The following is a 14,805-nucleotide window of genomic DNA, read 5'->3' as shown; positions in this document are numbered from 1 at the left end:
CAGGAAACCACCTATGCCCACTCCACAGCACACACATCAGTCTGCACACTGAACTTGCATTTCCATCGCAGGATGCAAGCCCAGCCCTCGGCCACTGTGCTCCCAACCCCTACCTCCCACTAAACCCAGCAGCCCTCAGGCACACCTGAGGTTCTCAGCATTCCCCACCATCTCACTTCCAGGCATCCTCTGATGCTCATCACTGGAGCTTTAAGACCTCTGAAACTTAAGCCCATGGTTGCCATAAATAGAAGCCCAGCCCTGTATTCCCTGCTGTGGACATGGGGGCCTTATATTCTGAGTACCTGCCAGGAAATCCAACACAAGGATAGAGAGAATCCCAGGACACCACAATCACAGAGGTCTCTTATGTGAACACTCAGGGCTGTGATTCCTGGGCACCCTCCACTTACCTCTTCCTGGTTGGCGGGTTTCAATGAATAATGGGAAACCTGTGGATGAAGAAGACTGTGAGTAAAGAACGAGGGTGTTGGTATCCCAAAGGTTCATCCAAGTCCCCTCAAACACCTGCAGTCGGGTTCACCCAGCTGTCCCATGGGCTCCATCCTTTAATGGTGGGTCCTACTGGGTGACCTTGGACAAGGTGTCAATCTCCTTAGTTTGTTCTCTGAGGATAAGGATGGCATGGCAGCTTGTCTTAATTACGGACAAGACACCACAACCTAGGGAAATCTTACAAAAGCATCGAAGTGGGGCTTCCTTATAGTTCTATAGGGTTAGTCCATCATTATCAGGGTGGGAAGCAGACAGGCAGTAGCTGAGAGCTTTACATCCTGATATAGAAGCAGCAAGCAGAGAGTGACAGAGAGAGAGAGAGACAGAGAGAGACAGAGAGAGAGAGACAGAGAGAGAATGACATTGGCGTATTTTCCCAGCTACACACGTCTTCCAACTAGGCTACACCTCCTCAGTCTTTCTCAAATAGTGCCCCTCCCTGGTGACTAAGCATTCAGATACATGAGCCTTTGAGTGCCATTTCACCCACACCACCACAGTCCTAGCTCCAAAGGAAAATCATTGTATCAAACTCAGTCCTACGCGTCAAGCACTCACTGCAGGCACACGACTAACACTTATGTCAAAGAGTTTCACAAACACTGAAACGGTTATTTCAGAATGTATGGTTGTATCTACCGACATTTAATTGAGAATTTAGGAGCCAGGTGGTGGTGGCCCATGCCTTTCATCCAACAGAAAAAGCCTGTGTGTGTTGGGGGTGGGGCATACGGTATTAGGCAGGCATAGGGGTGCACCACCCCTTTAACTGCAGCACATGGGAGGCGGAGGAAAGCAGATCTCTGGGAGTCTGAGGGCAGCATGGGCTACACTGGCCAGTCAGTCACATAGTGAGTTCAAAGGGGAGAACAGTGAGTGTACACAATAGACTTTACTCAAATGCTGAGTGTTTTCACACACGAAAAAATTTAAAGGAAAGGAAGAGAAAGTACTTCTTTTATGTCTATCAGAGAGGCCCGGGGCAGGAGGCCATGCCTTTAATCCAGCCCATTCTACATAGCGAGTTCCAGGACTGCCAGTATTACTGTCTCAGAAGGAAAAAAAAAAAAAAATCCATCAGATATCTGAAGCCTCTCCCCACCTCTATGGTCTACACCCCAAATTCCTGCATCAGTCCACAGAATATACCCAAAGATTCCAAGTTCTCTGTCTCCATCCACATCACCTTATCCATGCCCAATATTCCCTGGGGAGTTTGAAAAATTCTGAATAGATCAAGTCTCTTCTCTGTTCAGATCTTCCGTGGTCACCAGCGTTTCTGCAACTGCCCTACCCTCCCACCCCCATCTAATGCCAGCAGGGGTCACTTCTGTCTTTGAGCTCACGTGGGCCTGCAAGTCTTTGGATGTATGGTCTACCAGACGGAGAGTCAGAAGGGATCTCTCTCTAGCACTTAGATGTCAAAACCATGATCTAGTCCATCAGTGTCCTACAGTCGGGGGATACGGGGCCTGTCCTGTTGGCTCCTGACCCAGATCTCAAAGCTGTAGGTAGGCGGGCGATCCCGAGGCACTCACCTGGGGAAGGGCTCCACCCGCAGCCTCCACGATCACCATAGGGCTCCACAGAATGGTGGGGCCCTGGGACATGGCTTATTCCTACTTCAAGCCTGGATCGGGTCACAGGTGTCGTCATAAACCTCAGATCCGGCTCTGTGACGAAGGACTAATGCTTCTAAGGCTCCGGTTTTCTTATCATGGGCAAAGCAGATGAAACCAGTTCTCAGTGAACCATACTGACGGGTCCAGGAAGTTACAAAGAATCTCCTTCACGTACAGCCCAAAGTCCCGCCCAACGGTGCTTGTCGTCACTGATATTCCGATTTTCATTGGTCGAGCTTCTTGCAATGTTTTCTGGGCAATGTAGTACAAATAGGATTAAATGTCAGTTCTGGACATGACTGCCCATGAGCAGTTTCCGAGGACTTCATGGGATTGGTGTGGAGAATATTGTAATTATAGATGAGCCAATATTTTCTACCTGAGGTGAGTTGTGTGTGTATTAGAAATAGTAGGAGATGAGCTACAAGGCTAAGCTTGCTGGAACTCTCCCAAACTGCAGGCAGAGACAGGTAGGGCTCTGGGTTTTAGAAGCCAGCCTGTCATAGAGTGTTCCAGTCAAGGCAGGGTTACATAGTGAGACCTTGTTGTTTTGCTTACTGTTCAGAAATGCATGAAACGGGACAATGTTGGCTTTTCTATGTGAGACTTTTTGCCTGTGTGAAATGGTACTTGCCAGGTCCTTGCCACTAACTACAGGAATGTGACCATGGAAGAAGACAAAACATACTGAAATCAAGGATTTCCCTCTTTTTCCTTTCTTAAAAAAGATCTACTTATGACCGGGCTTTGGTGGTTCACGCTTTTAATCCCAGCACTTGGGAGGCAGAGACAGGTGGATTTTAGTGAGTCCGAGGCCAGCCTGGTCTACAGAGTTAGTTCCAGGACCAGCCAGAGAAACCCTATCTCAATGCCCCCCTCAAATCTACTTATTAGGTATAAAGTATATAGCCTGCATGCATGACTGCAAACCAGAGGAAAGCATCAGCCCTCATTACAGACGGTTGTGAGCCACTGTGCGGTCCCTGGGCGGGACCTCTGCTAGTGCAGCTGGTGCTCTTAACCGTGGAGCCACCTCTCCAGTCCAGATCAAGGATTTCTAGATTCAGAAGCTTCTCCCCCACCCTACCCCCACAGTTTTTGTTTGTTTTGTTTTATTGAGACAGGGTTTCTCTGTATAACAGCCTTGGCTGTCCTGTAACTCTCTCTGTAGACCAGGCTAGCCTGCTTCGAACTCTGCCTCCTAAGTGCTGGGATTAAAGGCATGCGACACCATGCCCGGCAATACTTCTCATTTTTACACACTAGTATGGAGTCGTCAGGAATAACTTTTCAATTATGCGAAGGGAAATTTGGGGATGGACAACGGAATTCAGCTTTGGAAGCCACCTTGCTGTGACCCTGAGGATGCGCTTCAGAAGTAGAGATTTGCAGGGCAGCTGCTCGGGGAAACGGGAACACTGGCGCTTCTGTAACCACAACTGTGTCCGCAGGAGTTCGGCTAATTTCTTGCACAGGGCTTCTCCACGTTCCTCTTCTACAACTGTCCGGGTCTCCGTGGTGCACGCTGTGACCTACATTACCTAGAGAAGACTGCGCAGGAACGCTGGAAGGTTAGCCATACACAGCGGCGTACATTTTTAATTTCAGCATGTGGGAGGCAGAGGCAGGTGAATCTGAGTTCAAGCCTAACCTGAGCGAGTCCCAGGACTGTCAATGCTACACAAGAAACACTACACAAGCCGGCGGTGGTGGAAGAGGCAGACGGATCAAAAAGAAAGAAACGCTATACAACAAGCCCTCTCTCTAAAAGAAAACCAAAAAAAGCAGGAAGGTGGGAGAGGAGAAAGGTCTTATCCTCTGACACCTAGACAGGTCTGAAATCTACGCTGCCGTGGTGTGACTGATTCTAAGCCTTGGATAGAAAAGTCCCTGTACATGCCCCAGTCATATCAATGAGGAAAGTAATACAGCTCTCATTCCTATCAGTCCTCATTTAGAACAGTGTCTATTATGTTATTATGTGTCTATTATTAGAACAAGTGTCTTGTATGTTCCTTTTCTTTTTCTTTATTCCCTTTTTAAAAAAAAAATTTCAGCGGGGTTTCTCTATATTCCTGCTTCTCTATGTTCTCTGGCTGTCCTAGAAGTCTTTGTTGATCAGCAGGCTGACCTCAAATTCAGAGATCTGCCTGCCTTTCTCCCAAGTGCTGGAGATAAAATCTTGAGCCTACATCATCCTGCAGTAAGTGTTATTTTAATTTCCGTTTGATTTTAAGAATTTTTATCTTTTCCTTCTCATTTCTTCATTGACCCACTGGTCACTCAAGAGCAGTGTACAAATGCATTTGCTTTTTTCTGTTTTTTCTTTTGCTATTGACATTTATTTTTATTTCACTGTGATCTGAGTAGATATAAGTAATGATTTTGACTCTGTTGTATTTATTAAGATATCATTTACAGGCCCAGCGGGTGGCTTGCTGCCCAGAAGAGGCAGAGAGGGGAGGGCGGGACTGGGCGACCAAGCCGAACTGCCGAGCTGCCCCCACCAACTGCAGTTCTGACCTGGTCTTCTTCAGGTTCCCTCCGGACATGGCCAGATGCCAGAAGTGGGTTGAAAATTGTAGGAGAGCAGACTCAGAAGACAAAATACCCAATCAGCGAAATAAACATTATCGACTATGCGCCAAACACTTTGAGACTTCTGTGATCTGTAGAACTTATCTTCGAGATAATGCAATTCGATCTCACCAGTCATTTCAACAATCCACACAGCAGACACAGAAAACGAATAAAAGAGTTGAGTGAAGATGAAATCAGGACACTAAAACAGAAAAAAATTGAGGAAACCTCTGAACAAGAACAGGAAACTAACAGCAGTGCTCAGAACCCCAGTGCCAAAGCGGGGGAACCAGCAGGATGGAGGAAGCATGTTACCTCTAATCCTCAAAGAGGAGGAACACAAAGAATACCTCAAGTCGTTGCATGAGATTCTGATTCTCATGGGAAAGCAGAACATACCGTGGATGGGCATGAGGCTGATGAGATCCCAGAAGTCCTCCTTGCTCCAGACAATTTTCAGACCTTACTGGAGTACCGGATCAATTCTGGAGCAGAGGTCCTGCGGAAGCGATTTGAGACCACAGCGGTGAACACGCTCTTCTGCTCTGAAGCTCAGCAGAGATAGATGCTGGAGAATTGCGAGGACCGTGTTCGGGAGGAGACACTCAGGGAAGTGAGACTCGGCCTTCTTTTCTGTCATCACGGAAGACGTGGACACAGCAGGAGAAGAGCACCTGCCCCGTGCTGGTGAGGTTTGTCGATGAAGCTCACAACCTGAGAGAGGAGTTTGTGGGCTTCCTGCCATGTGAAGCTGATGCAGAGATTTTGGCTGTGAAATTTCACACTACAATAACTGAGAAGTGGGGATTCAATATGGAGTATTGCCGTGGTCAGGCCTACATTGTGTCCAGTGGAACACTTTCTCCCAAAGTGAAAGCTGTTGCTTCCAGACTTTCAGAAAAACACCCGCAGGCTGTCTACACCCTCAGCTCTTCCCGAGCCTTATAGGCGTGGCTGGCAAAGTCTGTCCCTGGGATCTGGGTGTCGGTGGCTTTAGGGACGATCCAGGAAGTCTGTTCTTTTTTCCACTGGTCGCCAGAGCTGCTCTTAGAACTTGACAGTGTGATCTCTGTTCTTTTCCAACAGTGAAGAGCGAGGTGAAGAACTGAAGGAGATCTGCCATCCCTAGTGGACAGGCAGGCATGGTGCCTTTGACAACTTAGTGGATCTGCAAGCACTTGTTCTATGTTTAGATGGTATAAACAGCGACACAGTATTAGGAGGAACTGTATAGCTGGATGAGCATTTGTACTCTGTAGTGCAGTGACAGATTTTCATTTCATTGTTACCGTTGTTGTTCTTAAAAACGTGTTATCTTTTACGAGAGCCTGTGGGAAGAATCTCCAGGCACAAACCTTGGATGTCTTCTTTGCAGCCAGTAGCCTGACTGCAGTACTGCATTCACTTAAGGAGGTGATGGAGAACATTGAAGTTTAGCATGAGTTTTGGTTTAAGGAAGCCACAAATTTAGCAACCAAACTTGACATTCAAATGAAACTCCCAGGGAAATTCTTGAGGGCCCGGCAAGGTGACCTGGAATCTCAGTTTACCTCTGAGAGTTACTATAAAGACACCTGCAGTGTTCCAAGAGTGGAGCACATTATTCAGGATCTGAAAGATACATTTTCTGGGCAGCCCCTCAAAGCTCTGAAATGCCTGGCCCTGGTAACCTCGGTGATGGGGCAGCTCAAATTCAACACATCAGAGGAGCACCACGCTGACGTGTACAGTGACCTGCCCAATCATGACACGCTCTCAGCCGAGCTTCACTGGTGGAGAATCAAGTGGAAACACTGAGGCAAAGATATCGAGCTCCCATGCACTGTCTACGAAGCCCTCCTTCTTCCTGACATCACGTTTTTCCCCAATGTGTATGCCTTGCTGAAGGTCCTGTGTATTTTCCCTGTGGTGAAAGTTGAAAATGAGCGCTATGAAAATGGATGAAGGCATCTCAAGGTGTATCTGCAGAACACTTTGAAAGACCAGAAGTCAAGTAATCTGGCTTTGCTTAACATAAATTTTGATATAAAACATGATCTGGATTTTATGGTGGACACATATACAAAACTCTATACAAATAAACTAGAGCTTCCTACAAATAATTCAGAAACCATTGAAAATGCCTAAAAAGATTTCTAAAATGACTGTTGTTTTTGTGTTGCTGTTGGAAGAAAAGCCGTAGGTATAGTAGGTCAGTTAACCACTGCAATCCTTGCTGAGGGACCTCCAGTTGAATGCGTCACTAGCTGTTGGTAGTCCACGTATTAGCCCCTGTTTGAACTCTCATGCTTTCCATACCTGTCTGTTCTAGGAGTTGGCATTGGGAATGTCAAAATTATTGTGGATTTAGTTGTCAGGTGTTGCGTTATCAGGTCTTTGAAAAAGGAATTTTGTGAGAGATACATTTTATAATGTGTTATGATGAAGTGCACCACTGACTTTTGACCTGTAGGGGTTATAGATATTTAAAATTGTATTAGCAGCATTTGAAAGGCAGAGGCATGAGGATTAAAAGTTTTAGGCCAGCCTGGGCTGCATAGTGAGCCTGTCTCAAAAAAGAACAAGGGCCGAGGGATAGCTCAGTGGAGCACTTGCTGAGCACATGCAAGCGCACGCCTCAGGACTGCAAGAGCAGAAAAGAAAGGAAGAAAAGCAACAGAATCCAGTTGTATGATGATCAGTCGCAGGAATTACAAAAGGAGTCTATGAGGTCAGCAAGCAGGTTTCAGTGTAGTTTGTTCGGAATGGAAGGACCTCGGCGGAACAAGTGATGGCAGAGCCAGGCACTGTCAACCCACTTGGTTGTTGCTGTTTACATCCCTTTGTTGAGCCCACATTTCCATAGCCCTTTTCACAGGTAAATTCACTTCTGCTTCACGGTGAAGACAGGCAAAGGCCACCCATACAAGCAACCAACTTGTCTGTTTTCTTGTCTTATGAGATTATGTCTACCGCTGTGTCTTGATTTATAAGCAAAACCTAGTAAAATAAATGTTTTGTGGTTTATCTAAAAAAATAAAGAAAATATTACTGTTATTTTTAGCGAATAAAATCAATTTCATACAGTTTGTTTCAATCTAAATAAAATGTGAATTTTGTTTAAATTTCCAAAAAAAAAAAATATCATTTACAGCTAGCAGTGGTGGCGCACGCCTTTAATCCCAGCTCTTGGGAGACAGAGGCAGGTGGACCTCTGTGAGTCTGAGGCCAGCCTGGTCTACAAAGTGAGTTACTGGTCAGGCAGGACTGTTACATCAAAAAACTCTGTCTTGAAAAACCAAAACAAACCAAACAAACGAAAATGACCAAACAAACAAATGATACAATTTATAGCCTAAAATATGGTCTATGTTAGAATATGCTCAATGGGATGCTAAGGATTTATCTTTAAGTTGTTGTTTGAAATATACCTTTTAAAAAGACTGATTTATTACGCATGCAGTGGTCTGTGTGCATGTTTGCCTGCACTCTAGAAGAGGGCACCAGATCTCATTACAGACGGCTGTGAACCACCATGTGGCTGCTGGGAATTGAACTCTGGAAGAGCATCAGTGTTCTTAACCTCTGCGCCATCTCTCCAGCTCCCTGAAATATTCTTTTTTAAATTTTAATGTGTATAGGTGTTTTGCCTACATATCTGTCTGTGGGCCACCCTCACCTTTCCAGCCCATTTGCAATAGTCTGAAGATCTCTTGCAATCTAATTCTTTACTTTTGAATTTTATTTTATTTTTTTATCTAAGGGTCAGGTCTTTTGATGACAATGAGGTATTTAAGTGAACCACAATGAATGTATCTGTACATATTTCTCTGTTCATACCCAAAATGTTTATTTATACACACCCTAAGCAGTGCATATATTTATTGCTCCAAGTTATGAACAAATTTGTGCTCATATTAATGTGTTGTAGCATGTTTTATCTACTCCGATCTTAGGTAAGGTAATTTACCAGATGAGAGTTTAACTGCCTATGGTTAGCGTTTGCCTTCCGTGTGCTTTATATATTGTTTTACATCTTTTATTTTCAGTCTCTTTGCCAGTGATTTATTTATTGTAGACAAGATCAGTCAGACCCTGTTGTGAACCCGCACAGTTGGTCTTTGTCTTATGACTCGAGAATGCAGACAATTAGTAGATGGGTTATTTCAGGGGGCTATTTGTTGATTCTGGCAATTTTGCTCGTTGTTTATGTTTGAATGGATTGTTTGTTCATTTCTTTCCCTATATCTTTTTGGAATTTGCTGGTTTTGTGAGTTCGCATGATTGACTCTTTCCTGGTTTGCCTTTATTTACGTCTTCACCTTTTTCTCATACACTCACGATTAAGAAAGCCTTCCTTTAAACAGAGCATGTTGAGGCATGGCTGGAATCCCAGAGCTTGGGATTTAAAGGAACATCATGAGGATGGTGTTCAAGACCATCCTCAGTGATACACTGACACAACTTAGTGTGGTGGTTCTCAAACTGTGGGTAACGACCCCTTTGGGTGTCAAACAACCCTTTCACAAAGATCACCCTTGGTAAGCACAGATATTTACATTGTAATTCATAACAGTAGCAACACTGCAGTTATGAAATAGCAATGAGAATAATTTTATGGCTGGGGTCACCACAACATCAAGAACTGTGTTAAGGGTCACAGCATTAGGAAGGCTGAGAACCACTGCTTTAGTGGCGGCTTCATTTCCATTCTATTTTCTTTCATTCATCACGAGGCCTGCTTGCTGTAGGCTTTCCCCACACACCTCTCATTTTTATTTGCTATCACAGGATCCACTTGCTGTCCCTGGAAAGCATCCAACTGTGGGAAAAGCCCAGTACATACCAGGCAGAAATACAAGGCCGCCACTCGGTCACTTCACACCATAGGCCTCTGCAGGAGGTCCTGCCCTTCAGTCTGGGAAATCATGCATGGGCAGAAGTCTGTGCAGACACTAGAAGATCTTATGTCACATGTCTCTGCACATAGGCATAATTATACTCCTCATATTAGGAATGACTACGGCTATACCTTCATGGTTAGAGTAATCTCACCTCTTTAGAGAAGTGGCCACTCAGACCTGCAAGGGGACCAGACATATATGTGGTACACACAAATACATGGGAGCTCTAACATAAACCACAAAATTAAATACATTTTTATAATAATATAAAATGATAACACAAAATTAAAACTACAATTATATACTACCACATAATTATTAAAATGATTCATGCGAACACGTCACAACTCACAAAGTGTCAGGGAGGATGTGACAAACTGGAATCTGGAATACTGCGGGAGGAAATCCGAAGCACACAGTGACTTAGAACTGAGTCTGGTAACTTCTTCAAAACTTAAACCTTGGGCTGGAGAGAGGGCTCCATATTTAAGGCCTCACGCTGCTGTTGCAGAGGACCTGGGTTCCATTTCCAGGACACACACAGGTTCATAACCATCTGTAACCAGTTCCAGGCAACCCAATACCATCTTTGAGCCTTCACAGGCACCAGGCATGTGTTCGGTGTACATAAAGACATGCAGACAAAATACTCACACCTGAGAAAACAACAAATACCTAAAGCATGTGGGCTGCACGTCTACATAAGAGCATAAGGTCCCCAACAAAACTAGTGACCCATGCGGACGTGACAGTTATGAAGACTATGCAGAAAACAATCATTGGGGCTGGAGAGATGGCTCAGAGGTTAAGAGCACTGACTGCTCTTCCAGAGGTCCTGAGTTCAATTCCCAGCAACCACATGGTGGCTCACAGCTATCTAGCCATCCTTAATGAGATCTGGTGCCCTCTTCTGGCATGCATACATACATGGAAGGAATGTTGTATACATAATAAATAAATAAATTAAAAAAACAATCATTTATTCCAGGAACTGCAGCATTCAGTGAGGAAAAAGCAAACAAACAACAATAACAACAAAAACCATGTCTTATTTAAACATTAACCACTGTTCCTCCTCCATTCAAACTCAGTAACATTGAAACTCCACTCCACACTGGTGCAATCAAGAACACAGGGCGTGGCCTAGCGGTGGTGGTGCATGTACCTCTAATCCCAGTACTTGGGAGGTGGAGGCAGGCTGATCTCTGAGTTTAAGGCCAGCCTGGTCTACACTACGAGTTCCAGGACAGCCAGGGCTACAAACAGAAATCCTGTCTCAACAAAGCAAAAAACAAAACAAAATAAAGTGAAACAAAAAAACAAAAAACACGCACAACAACAACAAAAACCACAGGGCTTCTTCTTCTTGCTAAGTTTTCTAGAAAGCATCAATTTCTTGGGAATAGGAAGATGGCAATAATTTTCATATTGTCCCAATGTTCTTATTGTTGAGTAACGTTCATTGAATGGCTCCCTCACACTCTCAGGACTTCTCTTCAGACTCTGGCTCACTCCTAAGGCTGAACAAGGCTGGCCAATGGCTGGAGACTTTTGTCTGCATTCACAGACCTATCTGGGTTGTGTGGCTATCATTAATAACAGCAGACATCTGCTCAAAGCTTTCCCAGATTCAATGGGTTCACGGTGCATCCCAGCTCTGTGGTCTCCCTAGTTCAATAGGATGGAGGTGTGAGTGAGGGTTCCTCACCTTTGAGACATTCTTGACTTGTGTCCAGCGAATGTTCTCTTGTGTGTGGACAGTAGATGATGAAAATGATTTCCCTTGTTCACTGCATTCAATGCTTCTATTCAGCATGAGTCTTCCGGTGTCTAGAAAGTCCAGTCCTGTAGGAAAACACTTGGCCACATTCCTTGCACTCATGATGCTTTGTTGCGGTGTGGAATCTCTGGTGTTTAATGAGGCTGAACCTCACAGTAAAGGATCTCCCGCACACGTTACACTTAAAAGGTTTCCCTCTGCTGTGAACTTTTCGGTGTTTGACGAGGTGTGAGTTCTTTTTAAAACGCTTTCTACATTTGCCGCACTCAAAAGGCCTTTCCCTGGTGTGCACGCGCGCATGGTAAACTAGGCTGGATCTTTCCTTAAACAGTTTTCCACACTCGCTGCACTTGTAAGGCTTTTCTCCAGTATGAACTCGATTATGCCGGATGAGGCTGGATTTGTTCATGTACATTCCCCACACTGGCTGCATTTGTAAGGTCTTTCTCCAGTGTGAAGTCTTTGATGCCCAACAAGGGAGCGGTTATGTTTGAAATCTTTCCCACATTTACTGCATCTGAAAGGCTTCTCTCCAGTGTGACCTTTGACATGTTGATTCAGGTCAGCCTTTTGGATGAAGGATTTCTCACATTCCCCACACTTAAAAGGCTTTTCTCCAGTGTGTATCCTCCCGTGTCGAAGAAGCAGAGACTTACAACTGAAGGATATGCCACAGTCACAGCATTTGAGGTTCCTCTTCTTACTGAGAATGATCTTTTTTCTCTCAGTGCTCCCGGGGGCTCTGCACTACTGTGTGTCACGTGATGCCCAAGAGGCCTGGAGAGAGTCTGGAGGCCCCTCACCTTGTCTGTGCTTTGTAAACTCTTCTCTGAAAGGTCACCTTTTGTGCTCTTCACCACTGGACTGCTGCTCTCTGCTCGGCACAAGGCTTTCTCTGCACAGCTCAGCTCTTGCCGTTGGAGCGTGGTTGCATTAAACCCTCCTTCCATGGGAATGTTCTCCTCACAAGGTATCTTTTCAACCTCAACTCCTTTGCAGCAACCCAAACACAAAGAAGCAATGATAAGGGATAGATAGACTTTGAAGTGGCAACATGCACAAGTGATCAGCACCTGAGATTTCCCACAGAAATTTCGAGATGGGAAGGACCTACTACAGTGATGAGACCAAAAGGTCCCTCTCCCAGGAAACCACGTGAGCAACAACTCAGGAATGGCATGCAGCACAAGGAAGGGTGCTGGGGACCTGAATTCCTTCCTCAGAAAATGGCTTTCTGCAGAGCCTCAATTTTTGGAGACTGTCCTGGTTGGTTTTTTTTTTTTTTTCTGCTTGGCACAAGCTAGGGTCATCTGAGAACAGGGAACCTCTATTGTCAAAGTGCCGCCATAAAATAATCTAGGGTTATTTTTTAAAAATTAAAAATTGATGTAGGTGAGCCCAGCTCTTAGTGGGGTGGTGCCACCCCCCTGGTCAGCTAATCCTGGCTGAGTAAGCTTGAGGAGCAAGCCAGTAAGCAGTGTTCCTCCACGGCCTCTGCTTCAGTTTCTGCCTTGAGTTCCTGTCTTGAATTATGCTTAGTCTAGGGCTTTTACTGGGGAATGTAAGATGAAATAAACCCTTTCTTTCTCAAGTTGCTTTCGGTTATGGTTTTATCACAGTAATCAAAGCTCTAAGACAGAGATACATAACTCAGTGAAGAAGGCTATGGCTATGCCCATTGAATACAACACCCAAAGAACCTGTACTCCAGGACTGCTCAGGGGACTTGTGTACACTAACAACACCGTCCAGAAAAGCCAGTGTTACACAGTGCCACAGGTGAGCAGGCAAACACACACAAGACTCACAGGTGAGAGAGAGCCCTGGCTCTGAAATAATATCAATGAAGTGCCTGTCCACATACTTGGAGTCAGGAATCTGAGTGCAGGGATGAAGGACTCTCCTGAAGACTCCTGCTGAGGGATGTCACGGGCTCCAGAAGGTATGAGTCCTAAAGTGAAGAGCAGGATAGGGGAATGACATACCAAGTCAGAGTGATGTAACTCATGGTAAACCACAGGAAAGAAAACTAATGACAAAGACCCCTGGAGAGATCGTGCAAAATAATCCACCAAATAGTGTGTTTATCAGTGCCACAATTCCTGTCCCAAGCAGACCCAAGTCACCCAGAGAACAGTAGTACCTGGATCATAGGAATGCCACATATTTACAGTGTCATGGAGAGGCCACCAGTGTGAACTCTATGAAGCTACCATAAGATTCCTCACCCCAGGCTGCTTCCTATGTCCATTTGCTGTACTTCAGAGAAAGAAGATGGAAGTGTACCAAGCCCAGGTCTTCCACATGCATCTCCTACTCCAGGACAGTGGAGAAAGAGTCAATGGTTCATGGACCAGTTTGGGAAGGAGACATCTCTCTCTAGAAAGAAGCCAAGCCAGACAGGATGCTCTTACAGAATGGGGGGAGGGGGGCTTACCCAATGAGGACATGAGAACAAAGACCTCCATCATCACGTGGTGGACACCTCTGAGGGTCATCAAGCAGTGTCCACTCCTTCGAGAAGTAGATAGCCATGTCGCTAAAGGTCACAGAACCCTATCACAACAGAGATTATTGAGTTAAGACAAAAAAGTCTCCTTCCCCTGGACTTTTGACATCCCAAAGACAGCCCCTCCCACTTAGCTTCCTTCTCCAGAGGGCCCCAGGCTCTTGATCCATTGACAGTCTCTACTCAAGGTTGCAGTGACCACTGCATTCAGCACCAGCCACGAGAGGCAGATAGACAAATGAAATTCATCCAGTCTTGACATCTGTCGTGGGAAGTTCTACCTTTCTAAAAGTTTATGTAGGTTCCTCTACATTATGCTAACCAGATTTGTGCAGATCTGAGCGCTGTTCTCCACTATAGCCCTAGCACGGGAGCTTGGAGTCCATCTATTCATTCTTCCTGTTATTCTGCACATCACTCTTCTTAATGTCTCTCTCTTTCTCATTTTAGTGTTCAAACCCACAGCTTCTCATCTACTGTGCCACTCCCAACCGCTGCCTTCCACCACATCCAGCAGATCTCCGGCACACCCAGGGCTTCTGAGCATTCCTCGTCCATCTCACTTCCAGGCATTTCCTAAAATCCACCGCTGGAACTTGAATACCTCTGACTCTTAAGGGAGTGGTTTCTATAAAAGCAGCCTATCCATATAATTCCTGCTCTGGTCTCAGAGACCTTATTTTTTATTTATTTGCTTTTATTTTATGTGCATTGGTGTTTTACTTACATATATGTCTGTGTGAAGATATCAGGTTTCACACCGGATAGTTGTGAGCCACCATGTGGGTGCTAAGAATCAAACCCGGGTTCTCTGGAAGAACAGCCAGTGCTCTCAACCACTGAACTCTCTCTCCAGTGCTGAAATCTTATATTCTATAATCATCTCCCATGGAATTCAGACATAGGATAGGTGAA

The 14,805-nt window shown here is 45.2% G+C and overlaps 1 protein-coding gene and 2 pseudogenes across 1 annotated transcript in view; 1 reads left to right on the top strand and 2 right to left on the bottom strand.

The window, feature by feature from the left end:
• The window catches only part of LOC101987387 (zinc finger protein 773-like), a 6,286-nt gene extending 3,983 nt beyond the window's left edge, over nucleotides 1-2,303 (bottom strand). Inside the window, exons 1-2 of the mRNA XM_005369277.2 lie at nucleotides 2,055-2,303; nucleotides 414-452 (exon numbers count right to left, since the gene is read on the bottom strand). Of these exons, the coding sequence (XP_005369334.1) occupies nucleotides 414-452; nucleotides 2,055-2,126 (111 nt within the window). The 5' untranslated portion in view covers nucleotides 2,127-2,303. The remainder of the gene's footprint in view (nucleotides 1-413; nucleotides 453-2,054) is intronic.
• A 144-nt stretch (nucleotides 2,304-2,447) lies between these two features.
• LOC101988032 lies at nucleotides 2,448-7,742 on the top strand (annotated as a pseudogene).
• Nucleotides 7,743-10,936: 3,194 nt separating this feature from the next.
• LOC101987747 overlaps nucleotides 10,937-14,805 on the bottom strand; it is a 9,446-nt pseudogene continuing 5,577 nt past the window's right edge.

The sequence above is a fragment of the Microtus ochrogaster genome, unplaced genomic scaffold (genome assembly GCF_000317375.1).
Source record: "Microtus ochrogaster isolate Prairie Vole_2 unplaced genomic scaffold, MicOch1.0 UNK47, whole genome shotgun sequence".
NCBI lineage: Eukaryota > Metazoa > Chordata > Mammalia > Rodentia > Cricetidae > Microtus > Microtus ochrogaster.
This window is presented reverse-complemented; position numbering and strand designations above follow the sequence as displayed.